We start from the raw sequence: 20,000 nt of genomic DNA, 5'->3' as shown, positions 1-20,000 counted from the left end.
AAACACACTCAGCACAACACTCATCACGTACACATATACAGTACTGTGCAAAAGTTTTAGGCACCTGTGTGAATTTCAGTAAAGAAAAAGCTTCTTATCTGTGCAGTAAGTGTTTATTAGCTCAGTAAAACACAGTAAAATTACAGCATTACAATAAATACAAACAGCGATTTTACACAAAGCTAAAAAGGTTTTTCTTAAAACATCCCAATCGTAATCTCTCCTCTTAATCTGAGTTTAATAGAGTTATTTATTTCTAGTTCTCATCATATTAATCAACACCTGGTTTGGTAAATTACTGGTAAATGTGGTAAATCAGGTGAGCTGCTGACGGAACTGAACATAATAAAATACACATGCTGACTGAGGAGCATCCAGGAGAAATCTGGAATCTCTACTCTTTATTCTTCAGCTCGGCTCACAGGATATAAAACATACTTATAGTTAAAAATGAGAATTCCTCGTTACTGTTTTACTGTATTTATGTTGTTTATTTGCATCTGTTTAAATCATGTGTGTTTTTTTTAGGTAAAAACTCTCGTATTGCTGAGATAAATCGATAGTGTAATTTGCTTTGGTGCCTAAAACTTTTGGACAGTACTGTATTAGACATGTCTACCATGTCTGCCTAAAATTACGAGACGTTTTTTTATCAGAAAAAAAACCTGTAACATACTGTACCATCTGAGTGTGTAGCTAACACTTAACGTTAAGTGTTGACAAGAAGTAAACTTTTGTTTTACTCACATTTTACACATTAAAATCCATATATTCAATATATTGCACCATATTGAAGTAAAACTGCTATACAGTAATACGGGTAACACGTTACATTTAATGGTTGACTAACTGGTATGAATTAATGCATTAGTTACCATTTACAAGACATCAGGTTACAAATAAATGAACAATGCTATTACTATATAGGAGTTTTGATTCAATATGCTGCAATATAATGCATTTTTTTAATCAAATTTAAACACCAACATATGTATAAAATGTGAGTAAACAAAGAGTTCACTTTTTTGGTATGGATGCACCAAATATTCAGCAACCTAACGGACTTTTAGATAGAAAAAATACATTTCTGAATATTTACAACAGAAGCACATTCTGCTTCGTGGGCGTGTCTGCTGTAATGTTAAAAATGTTAAAAACTATCAAATAAAATCCATAAATGCTTTTAAATTGTAGTTTTGTAACTTTTAAATTTGAAAAGTCTGACAAAAAATAGACAATTTATTTTCTGAAATGGTGAAAAAAATTCAAAATGAATGAAAACCTGCAAAAACCCAGAATGTTGAAATCTAGAGACAGAGGAAAACACTGCCATCTAGTGATCAGGATCTAAACACAACACAAAACCAACCACTGTCTGCCACAAGTCTTTAAATGTAAACTATTAATTATGTACAGAAAACTGGACACTGCTGTTTATTATTATTACGACTATTACGACGATTATTATAAACCATGATAGTTATGCACAAATTGCCAGTCAGCCTCTACCACTCCCATTAATGGACATGTGTCATGAATGTGAAAGGTCAAATCATGCAGAACTGATGCGTCTTTTTTATGCTTTTACGAATTAGCATTAGCGCTATGTGCTTCTCTCTCTCTCGTACCCACACTGCGTCTCTTGGTGCAGCTGTGCAGCTATAGCTGCAAAAAACAGCAAAAGCAAACCACCTGTCCTTTTTTCACCTCCTGGACCTGAGCATGAACTTCAGAGCAGCTGTTTACTCTCCACTCCAGCAAAAGATGCTCCACATATGAGCTGCTAACTCATCCATTTCCCTTTATAAAGCTACGAGTCTCTCCTCTCTCTAATATGAGGGTTTTTGTTGTTGGTGAAGAAGGAGACGTTTATTCAGGTATCAATGTGCAGCATGTGAGACGATTCAGGAACAGATTCTGTGTTCACATTACACACAGATACAGATCACTTACATTTACAGTGAATATGAACTGACAAGATAGACCAATCTGATCTGAGGAAAAAAATCAGATTTGAGCAGCGTGGCTTATAGTAATGTGAACGTAGGCATATTTAGGTAAAGGTCAGTAAATGTATACCAACAAAAGGAATCAGTAAGATTGGTACTTAGAAAAATGGCTAAATGAGAGTACAGTATGTACAAAACAATCATGCAGGACACGCCCACAAACCTGGAGAGCTGCAAATCACAGACGCTAATATAACTATAACTGTATTAGACAGGGTGAAAAAGAGTGGAAAGCTCTACTGTACAGAACATCCATTAATAAAAGTCCCTCTTTAATTCCAGACTGAGGAGGAAAAGGGGCTGAATTAGGTTAATTCAATTAGATCTATTAGAAATAAACACACGGCTGAATCGGGGCTGAAAACAGCTTATTAGAAGGTCCAGAACGGCCCAGATTCTCACCGCCTCCCTTTAGCAGCCATATTCAGATTAATCCTAATGGCTCAGCCTCGTCCTGCAGAGCAATTACAGTCAGGACCCAGACGCTGGGCTCGAGACAGATGAAGAGGGATGAGCCGTAATTGAAAGTCTTTTCTCCCGGCTCCTCTCCGGCTCTTTACGTTAATGGTGTTGCTGCTTTAACCGGCGTAACGAGACAAATCTCCTCAGACTAATGGCGGTTAATTCACCCGGACCCTCTCCTCCCTCTCTCTCTGTTTTATCATCAAAACTGAAGACTTTTCTGGAGGAAATTGCATTCCCCAGCCGGACCGAGAAGCCCCTTAAAATAAAGCTAATGTGGCTCAAATGACCCTGATAATAAAAGTCATTAGCCGGAGCTTCTGTTTAACGAGGGCTTAAGACAAACATATGCTCCTTAATGAGCTTATCGGCAGAAAATCAGAGAAAAGACAGTAAGAGCAGTCTGCGCTAATATTTCACATATATATCAGTGTCGGGGTGGGTGATATAGGTACAGAATTAAAAAAATATATATATATATAAATAGATGCATTTAAAGTGAAATCTCCATTTCCCTATTTTTTACAAATAATCTGACATACTGCGTACTGGATTTGTTCAGCTAATTAATTCATCCTCATAAAAGCAGAGCTGTAAACAATTTAGCATTTTAAAAACACATCATGCATCTGTGGCTCACGTGAAAGATGCATGTGGACATACATATATGTATATACAAATATACATACGTATACATGTGAATATACAGCTCTAAAAAAAATAAGAGATCACCTAAAAACAATGAGTTTCTTTGATTTTATCAAATTAAAAACCTCTGGAATATAATCAAGAGGAAGATGGATGATCACAAACCATCAAACCACCAAACTGAACTGCTTGAATTTTTACACCAGGAGTAAAGCAGCATAAAGTTATCCAAAAGCAGTGTGTAAGACTGGTGGAGGAGAACATGATGCCAAGATGCATTAAAAAAACTGTGATTAAAAACTATAATTACAAAATACTAACAAATATTGATTATTTCTGAACTCTTAAAACTTTATGAATATGAACTTGTTTTCTTTGCATTATTTGAGGTCTGAAAGTTCTGCATCTTTTTTGTTATTTCAGTCATTTCTCATTTTCTGTAAATAAATGCTCTAAATGAGAATATTTTTATTTGTAATTTGGGAGAAATGTTGTCTGTAGTTTATAGAATAAAACAACAATGTTCATTTTACTCAAACATAAACCTATAAATAGCTAAATCTAATTTTTCCAGAGCTTTATTGTAGGAAAATTCGATAAGGTAATTATTGTGGCAGGCCTACTATATAAAATTGATAATACCACCAAAGAATATTGTTATATTGCCTTTCTCAGATGCAGTGTATTCTTCACATAGGGGGGAAGAGCATTGCTAATTTATTCTCCCAACAAATATAACAGAAAAATAAACTGCCCTCTAACCTCACCACCCCCACATTCACACAAAGATCTCCAGCACTGAGAAACCAAGCTTACTGTACACAGATGTTCATCACCACAGAGCCAAAACCAGTTCTACACATTCATCCTCCTTCTACTCAAACAGAAAACTCACATTCACTCTATTCCCAACAAAAAAAAAACATTTATTTTAGCAAAGCAGGAAGAAAAAATTCTCATTTTATTAAAAATATTAACTTTAAATACATTAAATGTATGTTTGGCTTTAAAAACATATGTTCAAACTGCTGTTTTTTAGTTTTTTGGTCAAACAAGAGCAAAAAAGCAAAAGACAAGATGAATGGTGGGAGCTTCCTGTAGCTGTTTACTGCCCTGCTGCCCCTTCACATCACTCGTCTTCCTGCTCAGCTACACCGCCCTCGCCCTGTTTACATCTGAAGGACATACAATTAAAATTTGACTGGGCTGTAATGTGTGTGTAAAGATGTAAAACCCCTCAGCCGTGTGAATCCGACCGTGTTAAAACCCCTCAGTCTCAATTCACAGCCCGCTCATTAAAATCAGGCCCACTAAAGTCTCATGTTTCTAGTAAAGGGAGACGCGTCTGACGCTTATTTTTACCATTTTTAATCAAATAACAGCTTTATCTAGAATATTAGACGTGTTTATATATTAGTTCCTGCAGTACCAGAAAAATACAGCTGTATAATTTATTGATTATAACAGATCCTGCAGTGCTGGAAGGTTTATCATTTAGATTAAAGCAACATTATTTAGCATTTTCACCTTAAAAAAAAACAGGTTCCAAATCTTGGTTGGGGGCTGGGTGTCGTTTTAAAATGTTCAATATCAGTACTGTTACTGTACCCTGAATTCTGTACCGATTCCCAAACAGTACTTTTTTCAATACCTTTTTCTAAATTGCAACCAAATAAAAATACAAAAAGAGATAATTATTCTCATTATTTATGAGCTCTTTTTAAGAAATATCAGCATTAGATTGGCAAAATTAAATTATATTAGTGGATCACTTAAAAATGCTGGAATTTCCCAGTACTTTTGTAAGGAGGCAGTGATAATACTATACTGTGGTTTAGGTCCGGACAACTAGATCATTTTTTACTGTATTATATAATATCTCAGAGAAAGAGAGGAAGACTGAAGCGTAATTGAGCGAGAGGAAAGAGAGAGAAGCTTGTCCAGAAATGCATGTTCATTTCCTTTTAGTGGTGGTTTAAAGCACAAGCTTCACTTCCTGGCCAATACAAATTCTCACAAACTGCTGCTTTAATAAGTGTTTCTGCGGATGTTTGGATGCACTTAGGAATTCACATAAACAACAAAACTAAATATAGGGAAAGTGCATTCCCCGCATTCCGGAAATGTACGGAAATTTCTGGAAAATGTCCTAAAAATATAAAAATGTTTGTTATGAAGTTCGGTATAGTTGATATGATCCTGTAAAATTCTACGTTTCCATGTCGAAAGCTGTGGGAGGAGCAGCGTTTAAATTAACAGGAATAAAATAATAATAATACTGTTCTTCTTCTTTGTAAGTTTTGGCTTTTCCAATCAAACTTTATATTTTTTTGGTCAAAGGAATGTAGGCATTTAGAGTTGCATTATATGTTGAAATTCTATTCATTTTCAGGACTGTAATTTGACAAATACTAAGAATTAGAGTAGGTCTGAGTTGTTGTGTTCAAACTAGGGGTGTGCCATATCATATGACAGTTTTTATAAACTTTGATTTTAAAAAAAAAATGACAATATATCAAGAGTTAAGCATAAACCTGGACTACAGGGTATGAAAGAACTTTTTAATTGAACTGGCACCAAGTGTCTCATCGTGTACATTTAATATTCTACTAAACTCCAAATACAGTGTTGAGATATTTTGCACATAATGTGTTGTGCTGCTAGAAAACCGAGACCCACCTTTTCAAAACCAGTCCATTATATCTATATATATTCAAATTTATTTATTGAAAAAACATACATTTATTTGTTATTATCACAGATGTTCAGTCATCGAGTGTGATTATATCTGGCTGATCTCTGTTCTGAGAGACGTAGCTGAAGTGGGCGGTGATTTTACCTGAAGCTGCTGCTGATTTGCTGGGAGCTTTCTGTCTAGACCTGGAGAGCCTGTGTGATCTGCTATTACTGCGCTGTCTTTGTCCTCTGTCCCTGTCCTCATGTCCTGTCCTACAGCTCGTCCCTGTCTGCTCTGCTACACTCTGATCTATAACACACTCTCTGTTCAGAGAAACACAGTCAGCTTTATAAACATCATTATTGATCTTAGTATCAGTAATTTCAAGGCTGATCCTTTTCCTGATCTGCTCCAAGCAGGACATGTCCTCAGAATGTCCCTCAGTGACCGAACTAGAAGGACAGGAGATCTGTCCCCTCTCAGGAGGAGCTTTATTCTCATCTCCTACAGTTATCTCACCATCTTCCTCCTCCTCATCATTATCAAAGAGCTCTGGGGTGAAGCAGGACCTCTCGTCCTGCTCTTCTTCTCCTCCTCCATAATCATCATCTTCTTCAGGACCTGCAGCAGCAGCAGCAGCAGCACTGATGGTGATGATGCTGGTGGTGCTGATGCTGCTGCATCCAGGGACAGATCTTACCGGAGATAAGAGGAACTGTTGAGGAGGAAGATCAGATCTTATCACTTTTAGTCCGTTTTTATCAGCACTTCCTCCTCCTTCTCCCCCACTTCCCGTCTGAGCTTCTTCTTCCTCCACAGCTGCTGGAATGATGAGGTTTTTACAGGATGCTGGAGATCTGGGGCTCTGATCAGCATCCTTCTTTTTAAAGTCCCTGGTTTTAAAGAGAGGTGTTTTCAGGCGGGTGCTGACGGGAGTGGAGGTGAAGAGGTTAAATGAAGGTCGTGATGTGGATTTGATTTTGGATTCTTCACTCTGGAGGACTGGAGGATCAGAGGGTGGAGGTAAAAGTGACTGGGCGCCTGCTGTAAAACAGAAAAACATAAAAACAAGCATTTACCCTGAGAACCCTACAGACGGATTTTACATTTAAAATCTCACCTTGTGTTCTCAGCTTAATCACTCAGGAATCCCTTCACACATAAACATAGTCCATATATGGTTATAAAAGGCGGAGCTTACTCTTTCTAAAAATAGTGATCACATCCCAGTGCGGTAAAGCTAAATCTACAAGAAACCCATTGAGAAAAACACCTAAAAAAGTGAAAAATCTCCTTCCCCAACCAATATTATTTACCTTTAGTGCTTCAAACATATTTATATGATGTTTCAAACCAAATAATATCAGTAAATAAAGACTCAAAAGTGTCCACAGAAAAAAAAGTGTGAAACTACCTGCTTTACTCAGACTAAAGCTAGGTATGGTGTGTGCACTACTTTATATAGTTTTTATTTTACTTGCACATTTTTACTAAGTAAAAACTGTTTCTCCATGTATTTTGTTGTAATGAACTAGTATCAATATTCTTATTTTGTCAACTTATAAACACTCTAGTCTAACCATTTTTGAAAAGATATTTTAGGTATGAATATATTTGAAGTCTATACATTCATAAATATATATATATTAAAAAAAAATAAAAAAATAAAAAAAAACAGGTGCTTTTGGTAAAAGTTTGAGTAAATCATGATCAGTTCCGGGAAAATATAAAAATTCTGCTTCCTTTTACATTTTAAATGATGATATTTTTGAGCAGCCGTATGTCTTCTGGTGTCTGTCTGATATAATTACTGTGGTACTTGCGGTACTGCTCGTCTCTCGGCTGAGAGTCTGACGTTAAGTTAAAGGGTTAACTTTATCTCTGAATATATTTAGTCCTTTGAGTTTTAGAGCTGTAAAATTGAATGTTGGGGGAGGCAGCAGGCATTCTCTGCTGCAGTGCTGTTAGCCAATCAGAAGTGATATATTTGCGTGTATGAATATTCACGAGCAAGAGCCAAAACCTGTCTTTCTTTAGAGACCACTAATCCAGTGAACTTATTACTGCATTTCTGTATTTCCTGCATTGCTGTACTTCCTGCATTGCTGTACTTCCTGCATTACTGTATTTCCTGCATTGCTGTATTTTTTTTAAATTACTGCATTTCCTGCATTACTGTATTTCCTGCATTGCTGTACTTCCTGCATTACTGTATTTCCTGCATTGCTGTATTTCCTGCATTACTGTGTTTTCTGTATTACTGTATTTCCTGCATTTTTTTGAATTACTGCATTTCCTGCATTACTGTATTTCCTGCATTGCTGTACTTCCTGCATTACTGTATTTCCTACATTGCTGTACTTTCTGCACTGCTGTATTTCCTACATTACTGTATTTCCTGCATTGCTGTACTTCCTGCATTATTGTATTTCCTGCATTACTGTATTTCCTGCATTATTGGATTTCCTGCATTATTGGATTTCCTGCATTACTGGATTTCCTGCATTATTGGATTTCCTGCATTAATGTGTTTCCTGCGTTTTTTTATTTTCTACATTACTGTATTTCCTGCATTGCTGTATTTCCTGTATTACTCTTTTTCCTGCGTTACTATATTTCCTGCATTACTGTATTCCTTACATTTCTGTACTTCCTGCGTTACTGTACTTCCTGCGTTACTGTACTTCCTACATTACTGTATTTCCTGCATTACTGTATTTCCTACATAACTATTTCCTACATAACTGCATTTCCTGCATTAATGTATTTCCTACATTTCTGTATTTCCTGCATTACTGTATTTCCTGCGTTATGTACCTGGTTCAGATGGGAAGCTGACGGGACACAGGGCCGTGTGATCCTGAGAGGTCAGGTGTTGAGATAAGTCGGGGAATTCAGGAGGGGACAGAGCTGATGTCTCGGTCCTGGAGACACTAGGAGACACGGGGACGATGTGTCCGGGCTCCTGGGCGTGGCTCTGCAGCGCCCCCTGTTGGCTCTGGGAGAAGGACTGCAGGGACTGCATGGCGCTGGTGAAGTTCTCGTGATGTCTCACCAGCTGACGGACCCATTTCGACAGGCCTGAGGGATCACAGCAACCACCAGAGAAACAGTTAACCCCCTCCACCTGCTCTACATTTACATAAACATCTCACCACAGCGTGCTCACTATGATCACTATGATCACTATGATCTATCCAGCATGTATTTCTGACCTTCTTCTGACCACTGCATGTAAACTATCAGTATATATTTTCATGTAAAATACATTTCAGACTCTACTGTTACATGTAAAAGAGCTCAGACCTTAAATAAACACACTCTATCTGGCAACCCTCCACTGCTGACGCTTCACCGCCTGCTGAAAGATCACTATCACCATCTAGTGTTCAGGATATGAACTACAGATACCTGAGTACCACATTTCAAATAAGGCTCATTTATAAATGGGTTATAAATAGGTTACATAGGAGTTTATTAAAGTTATTAATTAGGTTATAAACCATTAATAAGCAGTTATAACACATATAATACTGTTGTATACCAAATAGAGTTATTCTACATTCATTTATATTCTATATATAATCTGTTAAATCTCAGATCTTATTATTAGATGCTTATCTTACTGTGTCTTTTCCATCAGTCATCATTAACCTAATTTCTGTTAATAACTTTATATGACATTGATTTTTTTTAAATAACATTAAATGACAAACTAAACCAACTTTCTATATTATTTCATTAGACAGACAGACAGACAGACAGACAGACAGACAGACAGACAGATAGACAGATAGACAGATAGACAGACAGATAGATAGATAGATAGATAGATAGATCTTTATTAATCCCAGAGGGAAAATTATATATTGCACTAACCTAATCACACAGAAACAATAAAAAGTATAAATACAGTAATCATGTACGTCATCAAGATGGCGCCGAGCATGGCTGCCGTGTTGCGAGCTCCCACTTATTTTAGCAGTTTTTCTTTGTTTTTGTGTTTGCTTGTTACTCTTTTTGCACTGAATGTTACTGGCATCGTCACATATGACCGACAAACACTCCTGGGAATCAGATCGTCGATCACTCACCGCAAACCGGACTTTGAGTTCCACAACGCTGATCCTTTGTTCCCTAACATCGGAGAGGCTCCATTCACCTGGGTCGCCCGGCCACGCACGCGACGCAGACGCCGGAAAAGAGGCAAGCGAGCCGGTGTGCTCGTCAGGCTGAGACGCCGCGCTCACCGTCCGCCTCTTCCCACCTTGTTGCTGGCTAATGTGCAGTCCTTGGACAACAAGCTGTGCGAGCTCCACGCACGGATCGCTTTCCAGCGGGAGATGCGTGACTGCAGCGTGATCTGCCTCACAGAGACCTGGCTATCCGCGGACATACCCGACCACGCCATAGAACCCGCGGGGTTCTCTCTGCACCGCGCCGACAGATCCAAAGAGCTCTCTGGGAAAAGTAAGGGAGGTGGTGTATGTTTCCTGATCAACAATGCTTGGTGTGATCGGAGGAATGTACATTTCATCGAGTCTTTCTGCTCGCCGGAGCTGGAATATCTGATCATCTCCTGCCGGCCGGTGTGGCTACCTCGTGAGATTACAGGACTGTGTTTAGCGGCAGTGTACATACACCCGCGTGCGGACGCGGAATTCGCACTCGGGAAGCTACACGAGACCATCAACAAGCAGATGACCGCGCGCCCGGAGGCTGCACTCATTGTTGCAGGGGACTTTAACCGGACAAACTTTAAAACTTTTTGTCCAGCACTGTTTCAGCACATTACATGCTTCACGCGGAAAACCCAGACGCTTGATCACTGCTACTCTAACATCCGAGGAGCCTACAAAGCCCTCCCCCGACCCCCGTTCGGCAAATCAGATCACTCCTCCATCCTGCTTCTGCCCACCTACAGGCAGAGGCTGAAACGAGAACCGCCCACCACCAAGGAGGTACGCCGCTGGTCTGACCAATCGGAAGCTATGCTTCAGGACTGTTTTGATCACGTGGACTGGGAGATGTTCCGTGATTCGTCAAGCAGCATCGACGAGTACGCAGACACAGTCACCGCCTTCATTCGCAAGTGCGTGGATGACGTAGTGCCCCTCAGATCAGTGCGCGTCTTCCCCAATCAGAAGCCCTGGCTGAACGGTGACGTCCGTTCCGCTCTCAGCGCACGCAGCGCCGCTTTCAGATCTGGAAATACGGAGGAGTACAAACGAGCCAGCTACGCTCTCCGTAGGACCATAAAAGCGGCCAAACGTGGGTACAGAGAGAAAGTGGAAGCACAGTTCAACACAGCCAACACCCAGAGCTTGTGGCAGGGTCTGAACATTATCACTGACTACAAGAGAAGCTCTCACACTCTGACCAGCACCAACGCTGAGCTGCCAGAGGAGCTGAACCGCTTCTACACTCGATTCGAGGCAGATCACGCTGCGCTCCCAGAGTGTGCCCCGCCCACCGCTGCGCTCCCAGAGTGTGCCCCGCCCACCGCTGCGCTCCCAGAGTGTGCCCCGCCCACCGCTGCGCTCCCAGAGTGCGCCCCGCCCACCGCTGATCCCATCCCACCCTCCGTCTCTGAAGCTGACGTGCGCAGAGCTTTTCAGCGGATAAATCCACGCAAGTCAGCTGGTCCGGATGGCATTCCCGGGAGAGTGCTTAAAGCCTGCTATAGAGAACTGGCAGCAGTCTACACGGACATTTATAATACATCACTCTCTCTCTCTGTTGTGCCAGCTTGCTTTAAACTGGCCACCATTGTGCCAGTTCCAAAGACTGCCCACACCACCTGTCTGAATGACTGGCGACCTGTTGCCCTAACCTCCATCATAAGCAAATGCTTTGAGAGGCTGGTTAGGGATATCATCTGTTCCTCACTGCCTGCCACCCTGGACCCACTGCAGTTTGCATACAGGCAGAACAGATCCACTGACGATGCGATCGCCCTGACCCTGCACACTGCCCTCTCTCACCTGGACAAGAAGGACACGTATGTGAGAATGCTGTTTGTGGACTACAGTTCAGCATTCAACACCATCGTTCCCTCAAGGCTCGACATCAAGCTCCGGGATCTGGGTCTGAACAGCACACTGTGCAGCTGGATCCTGAACTTCCTGTCAGACCGACAGCAGGTGGTGAGGATGGGCAACATCACATCCTCCTCACTGACCCTCAACATCGGAGCACCCCAGGGCTGTGTGCTCAGCCCGCTCCTGTACTCCCTGTACACCCACGACTGCACAGCCAGACACAGCTCCAATGTCATCATCAAATTTGCTGACGACACAACAATTGTTGGCCTGATCTCAAACAACGACGAATCGGCCTACAGAGAGGAGGTTAACATCCTGGAAAACTGGTGCCAGGAGAATAACCTCTCTCTAAATGTCAGCAAGACCAAGGAGCTGATCGTGGACTTCAGGAAGCAGGAGAAAGCACACTCGTCGATCTCCATCAACGGGACTGCGGTGGAGAGGGTCAGCAGCTTCAAGTTTCTGGGTGTTCACATCAGCGAGGATCTGACATGGACAGAACACACCACACGGGTGGTGAAGAAGGCACAACAACGCCTGTACTTCCTCAGACGGCTGAGGAGGTTTGGTCTGAACCCCAGCATCCTCAGGACTTTCTACACCTGCACTGTGGAAAGCATTCTGACGGGCAGCATCACCACCTGGTATGGGAACTGTACTGCTCTGGAGCGGAAATCCCTGCAGAGGGTTGTGCGCACAGCGCAGTACATCACTGGGGTTGAGCTCCCAAACCTTTTGGATTTATACACCAACCGCTGCCTGAGGAAATCCAAAAAGATCATGAAGGACCCGTTCCATCCAAGCCATTCCCTGTTCTCACAGCTGCCGAGTGGAAGGAGGCTCAGAAGCTTGAAGACCAGAACCAGCCGGTTCCGAGACAGCTTCTTCCCCCAAGCAACCAGGCTGTGGAATAGTCAGTAGAACGGTGTTCTGCCCAACCCACCCCACTGACACCCATACAAACTCTGCACCCTGCACTTTACTTTACACTGCATCTATCAGGCTTTCCCATATTATACAGCATTCTGCCCCCTGCACTCCCCACTCAACTCATTCCTTACCTGCACTTACTCATAGCTATACTGTGACATACTGACTACTTCCACACTATCCGCATATCTACATCTGTGCATATCTGTTCTGTGCAATATTTGTCTATAGTGTAAGTTATCATGTTTATTGTAATTAAGTGTATTGTAAATAGTGTTTATACTGTAAGTTATCTGTACGTCCTATTTTTATATATTTTATATTATTTTATTACTCTCTTGTAAATATTATTCTTTACGCATTGGTGGGAATCTGCACCCAAGTTTTTCACTCACATGTACACCTGTACTCTGTGACGTGACAATAAAAATCTTGAATCTTGAATCTTAAAATGTATAAATAATCTTAAAAATAAATAACAGAATATTATAAAGTATTATAGATAAATAGATGACCTGCAGTGTAAGGCCATGGTGCACAGTTGTTAGGACTAAAGTGTTAAAATATATATATATATTTACAAAATATATAAACAAAACACATAAATAGAAAGAACAACAGTGAATATATATATATATATATATATATATTTTTTTTTTTTTCACTGTTCTTTCTATTTATGTTTTGTTTATAAATAGACGTGCTTATTGTTTTTAAACTATAAACTTATATAACTTAATTTATGAGCATTAATAAACTCCTTTATAAACTATCTATAAACCCTTTATGAAGGAGCCTTAGTTTAAAGTGGTCAAATAAAAAGTTAATACAGAATTGGGAAACTGCAGTGTTATTAATATTATTAAATATTAAATGAACAGACATGATTTATGTGTAGTAAGTTTTACCTGTGATGTACTTGTTGGGGTTGGATCTAAAACGGTCATCTACTAGAATAAGAGCCCCCCAGTCGTTTTTATGCCGAATGCACCTGTGGAAATTTAGAGAAGTGTGAAGTACGGTCTCAAATAATTATTTTTAATTCAGTAATAGTTTTTTTTTAGCAAATAAAATTATACAAAAGTTTCTGTGATCATACCTTCCTAAAGCCTGGTTTAAAGCTCGATATGCCTGGATCTCATACCAGCGACCTCCAGGTAGAAGACCTCTGGATTTGGAATGCTGATCATTATATTTCATCTTCAGTTCAACCTGTAACACAAACAAAATATATATTTTTATACTGTTAGTTTGTTATTAACCTAAATTCAGCTGCTCCTTATATTTTTGCGCTTCAAACAAACAGCAAATCCATCTTTATCTGCTTTGTTTTAGAACTTCCAGAACTTACAATAAAACTATTTATAAAGATTTTAACCCAGCAATAATACAGTATAAAAAGCTCAGATAGAGGAAGTTAAGATCATTAGAAAAACACCGAAGTCTGTGGTTAAAGGTAGGGGTGGGCGATATAGCCCTAAAATAATATCACGATATTTCATGATATTATATATATATATATATATATATATATATATATATATATATATATATATATATATATAACGATACTCTTGGCAACATGACAAAACACTGAATTAAGAACACCTTTTTTGAATCCTGCACCTGACAAATAACCCAGAGTATGAAAAAAATAAAACTAATACTAGAATTAATAATTAATAAAAACTAACACTGATAAACACTAACACTAACAAAACTAAACACTGATAAAAATAAAAATAAACTAATGAAAACTAGCACATCCACTCTAAAACTAAGAATTAAAACTAATTAAAACCAACTGACTTAGAGAAGAAAAAGTGAAAACTAAATAAAAATTAAACTACAATGAAAAATTCTAACCTTCATCAGATAGGGGGAGTCCTTATCAGGGTTCATTCACTTTTTAACAAATACATTTCCACAACTTTTCCAGGCCTTCAAGGTTTTTTATAACAGTGCAGACTAGAAGAATAGAATTTATTATTGAAGACATAAAATACATCTGAGACACAATTTTTAATATTAAAATGTGAGTCAGATCCTGAGAGCTGTATTGTGTATAGAGCTAAATTATTGAATTAACTCCGAGCTGATTTATTTGATTTATTTGTAGCTCAAAATAGATTTTCCTCATCGATAAACTGAAACAAAAAAGATTTGTAGAGCAAATCTCCATGACTTTTTCAAAACTTTCTGGGTGTTTTAATTTTTCCAAAACTTATCCAGGCCTGGAAATGACTATTTTCAATTTCAATTACTTTTTCGTGTTTTTTAAATGACTGTACGAACCCTGATGAACCCTAATGAATGGGATTTGTTAATTGACCTTGTAAACTGGAGAGAAAAATAAATAAATAAATAAATATAAATGACCACAAACAGACACACCCAATATCAGGTGTCACACGCCATAAAAAACACCGTAATTTAAATCAATTCATGAATCAGAAAATCAGAAATCAGAAATCTGATTAGACCAGTCGTCTGATCACAGACACACTGTACAGAGCCGGCGCTCCAGACGACACTGACCTTCAAAAACTCACTCAAATGACCTTTACTGCAGCAGAGAAAGAGAGAGAGAGCACCTGGGCACGAGGCGGCAGCGCCGTCACCCACCCATCCCATCCATCCATCCATCCATCCATCCATCCATCCATCCATCCATCCATCCAGTCGCTCACTCAGCCGCACAGAACTAACCGGATTAATACAGGCTGAACGGGTGAGAAGAGGAGCAGCAGAGGGCAAAACCCCCCTGAAGATCCTCCTGAAGATCCGTGAAGAGCCCTCAGACCTGCCTGCCCACACCCACTCACCCAGTCTTCTGTGGGTGTGGGGACGGGGGGGGGGAGATGGCCATCAGATGACACAAGTGAAGCCGTGCCATAAAAATGCCAGGCTAGTCTCCATCATCCTCCTCCATCACTCTGCTGTTCAGCTCTAACCTTTCTGAGCTGACAAGTGAAAAGTTCAGCTCCCTCCGGACGGACCCGGTCGGCCCGGACCTCTAACCGCTTCTGACAGGTACCGTGTGTTCACCAGCGCCGGGGCCGCGACCGGCACAAGTACAGCCTGTCCCCCCCCTGCAACACGGCATCAGCACGTCCACAGCACGTCCCTGCGCTCACGCATCATCCCCGAAACACCGCCGCGTCACCACACAGAGCTGCTCATATATTTCACTATTAATAATAAAAGGCTTATGAGCTGAGTATTGTCCCCTGGTTTATTGATTATTAATGTGAATATTTGCTAAAGTAATCCACGTTTTCCAATTCTGTTTGGTTCATCATTTATCCTTTTGTTAATATAAGTGCATGATGATAAATTTGATCAATTTCAGGTTTGGGTCTTCCTGATCAGATAAAAATGGCCTTGCATATTTTAGAAAAATACAATGTGCATGCATATATTTATAGTGAATTTGTTTGTCATAAATATAATTTACTTAAACATGCAGTCTATAAACATTTCTTTAAAATAAAGACTTTCTTGAAAATTAAAGGAATTAGTGGACTGGCTTTTTAAATGCTTTTTCACATGAGTTTTGGTAACAGGACTGAGAAATATGTAAACATTTTCAGATTAGAAACCTTGTAAAAAATGAAGTAAAGCTGCCTGAGATTGAGCAGTACATGTTTTGATTAGTTATTTATATATGTTTTATTAGATTCAGATTTTAAAAATATGTTTAATTTGAAAGTTACAGCAAGTAATATATATATACAGAGAAAAAGTAGAGTCAGGTAGGATTAAAATGACTCAGACGTGATTCTCAGACCCGTGTGGCCGAGTAAAGGCCGAGAGCCCGGGGCTGCTCCCGTCATCTACATCCAATCAGGGTCCATTTCAGCATCAGACCTTCACCTCCTCGCTCCACATCAACACTCGATCTGACCTGACAGCCAGCATATGTGAAAAAGCCAATTCCTGCTGCGAGCCAAATCTCTTAAATGTGCAGAAAGCAGGAGCTGGAAGGGATTTAGTTAAATGTCAGGAGACGGAGCTTCAGCTTCTCTACCTGCTCATCCCTAAAAACACACGACTGACTGAGCGGCTGAGCGTCTCACACTGTTCACGCTACAGGAGATAAACCCCGACATATATATATATATACACACAAAAACCTGTAGGAGCCCAATCCATTAAAATGTGTGTCATTATCTATCACTAGTGCTGGAAACATTAGAAAACTTTTTAACCCTCCTGTTCCGTTCTGGGTCAAACTGACCCGTTTTAAAGTTTGAAGATCTTATAAAAAATAGTCAAAAGTATTTTTTCAGTATAAAAATTCTTCTGCTTGCCTTGATTTATTTCACAAAACTAAAACAATATTGTAATGTTATGTAAAACTATTGCGTTTTAAATGTTGGTCTTTCAAAAGTAATAAAAATTTGAAAGTGTATTTTTTAATGAAAAACGAGTGAATTATCCTAATTGAACCATTACCTGTTAGAGAGAAAATACATTAAAATGTTTTTTGTCGTTGCAATATACTATATATTGTGATATACAGTACAGGTCAAAAGTTTGGACACACCTTCTCTTTTTCAGTGCGTTTTCTTTATTTATTTTCATGATTATTTCCATTGTAGATTCTCACTGAAGCATCAAAACTATGAATTAACTCATGTGGAGTTTTATGAACGTCTCCAACACAGAGTGACTGAGTGCTAATGCACCTACACTGAATTAAGAGAGTTAGTTTAGTTAGTTTATGAGAAAACACATGTTTTGGGGTGATATGACCCGAAAATAAGATTACAATATTTATACTAGGGGTGGGCGATATGGCTCTAAAATTATATCACGATATTTCAGGGTATTTTTGCGATAACGATATACTTGGCGATATAGGAAAACAGTATAACAGTATATTCATAATGTGGCTAAATAAATAATATAGCATAAAATAATATAATGCAGCAAAAAATATTGCAGAATATTTCGTGCATGCATATAAACTGCAAACTAAAACAATTATACAATAAATACACCTAAAGCTTCACAGTAAATAATAGACTACTTTTAAGACAGAACAGCCCTATTATCACGATATGGATTTTTAATATCATGATATTTCTGTGTCACGATATATTGTATACGATATAATATTGCCCACCCCTAATCTATACAGTGATTTTCTTGGTGATATAATAAAACACTAAAATTAAAGTAATAATTTCAAGAATATAGAAACATATCTTTGGACATTCATGACATAAAGACACAAATAACGCATATACAACATATATTGAAATTGTAATACATTTACAGATTTATATAAATAAACACTGTGTTTTGTACAAATTATATCAAATTATATTTATATTAGCTCCACCGAGCATTCTATGCCTTTTGTCTGATTGCAGCTGTTTATTGATTTATTACTTTATTCCAATTCTGTTTGGTTCATCATTTATATTAATTTGTTTAATAAATTGTATGATAATAATTTTGATCAATTTCTGATTTGAGTCTTCCTTGCATATTTTAGAAAAACACAATGTGCATGCATATATAGTGATTTTTTTCATGCAGTCTTTAACCCTTTCTTTAAAATAAAGACTTTCTTGAGAGATGATTAAAGGAATTAGTGGACGTGCTTTTTTTAAAATACTTTTTAAATGTCACATGAGTTTTGGTAACAGAACTGAGAAAAATGTAAAACATCTTCAGATTAGAAACTTGTAAATATTTTTTTAAACGCATGTGTTTTTAGATTCAGAGTTTAAAACGTATAAAAATGTAATTTAGTTAAATTTGGAGGAGCTTCAACAAGTAAATGGTCTCCATTCAGTAGATTAACCTGCAAACACAAATAATTATACAAAAAATATTCTTAAAGCTTTACAGTAAAAAGCAAAGCAAATAAAATCAGACTCTTTTTAAAGAATCCTGCTAATCTCATCGTGTTTATTTTAAAAACTATGATGCAGCGTGTTTCACTATCATACTGTTCACAATCACAAGTGTTTATTATAGAAAGTACAGAACTGACCCCTTAAAGCCCTCACAGTGTAGCAGCATCAGCACACCTGATACAGCCCAGCACTACTGTGTGTGAGTGTAAATAGGTGTGTGTGTTAGTGTGAGTGTGTGTGTGTTTGTGTGTTAGTGTGTGTGTATAGTGTGTGTGTGTATAGTGTGTGTGTATGTAGTGTGTGTGTGTGTGTGTGTAGTGTGTGTGTGTGTGTGTGTAGTGTGTGTGTGTGTGTATAGTGTGTATAGTGTGTGTGTGTATAGTGTGTATAGTGTGTGTGTGTATAGTGTGTGTGTGTATAGTGTGTGTGTGTATGTGTAGTGTGTGTGTGTGTATAGTGTGTGTGTGTGTGTAGTGTGTGTGTGTATAGTGTGTGTGTGTATAGTGTGTGTGTGTGTGTATAGTGTGTGTGTGTATAGTGTGTGTGTATGTGTAGTGTGTGTGTAGTGTGTGTGTGTGTATAGTGTGTGTGTGTGTGTAGTGTGTGTGTGTATAGTGTGTGTGTGTATAGTGTGTGTGTGTGTGTGTGTATAGTGTGTGTGTGTGTGTGTGTGTATAGTGTGTGTGTGTATAGTGTGTGTGTGTGTGTGTAGTGTGTGTGTAGTGTGTGTGTGTGTATATAGTGTGTGTGTGTGTAGTGTGTGTGTGTGTAGTGTGTGTGTGTGTATATAGTGTGTGTGTGTATAGTGTGTGTGTGTATAGTGTGTGTGTGTGTGTGTAGTGTGTGTGTGTGTGTGTAGTGTGTGTGTGTAGTGTGTGTGTGTGTGTGTAGTGTGTGTGTGTGTAGTGTGTGTGTGTATATAGTGTGTGTGTGTGTAGTGTGTGTGTGTGTAGTGTGTGTGTGTGTATATAGTGTGTGTGTGTATAGTGTGTGTGTGTATAGTGTGTGTGTGTGTGTGTAGTGTGTGTGTGTGTGTGTAGTGTGTGTGTGTGTGTGTAGTGTGTGTGTGTGTATAGTGTGTGTGTGTGTAGTGTGTGTGTGTAGTGTGTGTGTGTGTAGTGTGTGTGTGTAGTGTGTGTGTGTAGTGTGTGTGTGTAGTGTGTGTGTGTGTAGTGTGTGTGTGTAGTGTGTGTGTATAGTGTGTGTGTGTGTGTAGTGTGTGTGTGTAGTGTGTGTGTGTAGTGTGTGTGTGTGTGTAGTGTGTGTGTGTGTATAGTGTGTGTGTGTATAGTGTGTGTGTGTGTGTGTGTGTAGTGTGTGTGTGTAGTGTGTGTGTGTATAGTGTGTGTGTGTGTAT

General features: G+C 38.9%; 1 protein-coding gene across 5 annotated transcripts in view; it reads right to left on the bottom strand.

Moving 5' to 3' along the window:
* Positions 1–20,000, bottom strand: part of brip1 (BRCA1 interacting helicase 1) — a 133,281-nt gene that overhangs the window by 51,343 nt on the left and 61,938 nt on the right. For 4 of the 5 annotated variants that reach the window (XM_049467187.1, XM_049467188.1, XM_049467189.1 and 1 more), the window contains exons 17-20: positions 13,870–13,982; positions 13,679–13,761; positions 8,614–8,877; positions 5,959–6,840 (exon numbers count right to left, since the gene is read on the bottom strand). In XM_049467187.1, the coding sequence (XP_049323144.1) occupies positions 5,959–6,840; positions 8,614–8,877; positions 13,679–13,761; positions 13,870–13,982 (1,342 nt within the window). Of the gene's footprint in view, positions 1–5,666; positions 6,841–8,613; positions 8,878–13,678; positions 13,762–13,869; positions 13,983–20,000 lie in introns of those variants that run through there. The other variant, XM_049467191.1, reaches the window with a different exon arrangement.

The sequence above is a fragment of the Astyanax mexicanus genome, chromosome 18, assembly GCF_023375975.1.
Source record: "Astyanax mexicanus isolate ESR-SI-001 chromosome 18, AstMex3_surface, whole genome shotgun sequence".
Lineage (NCBI taxonomy): Eukaryota > Metazoa > Chordata > Actinopteri > Characiformes > Acestrorhamphidae > Astyanax > Astyanax mexicanus.
This window is presented reverse-complemented; position numbering and strand designations above follow the sequence as displayed.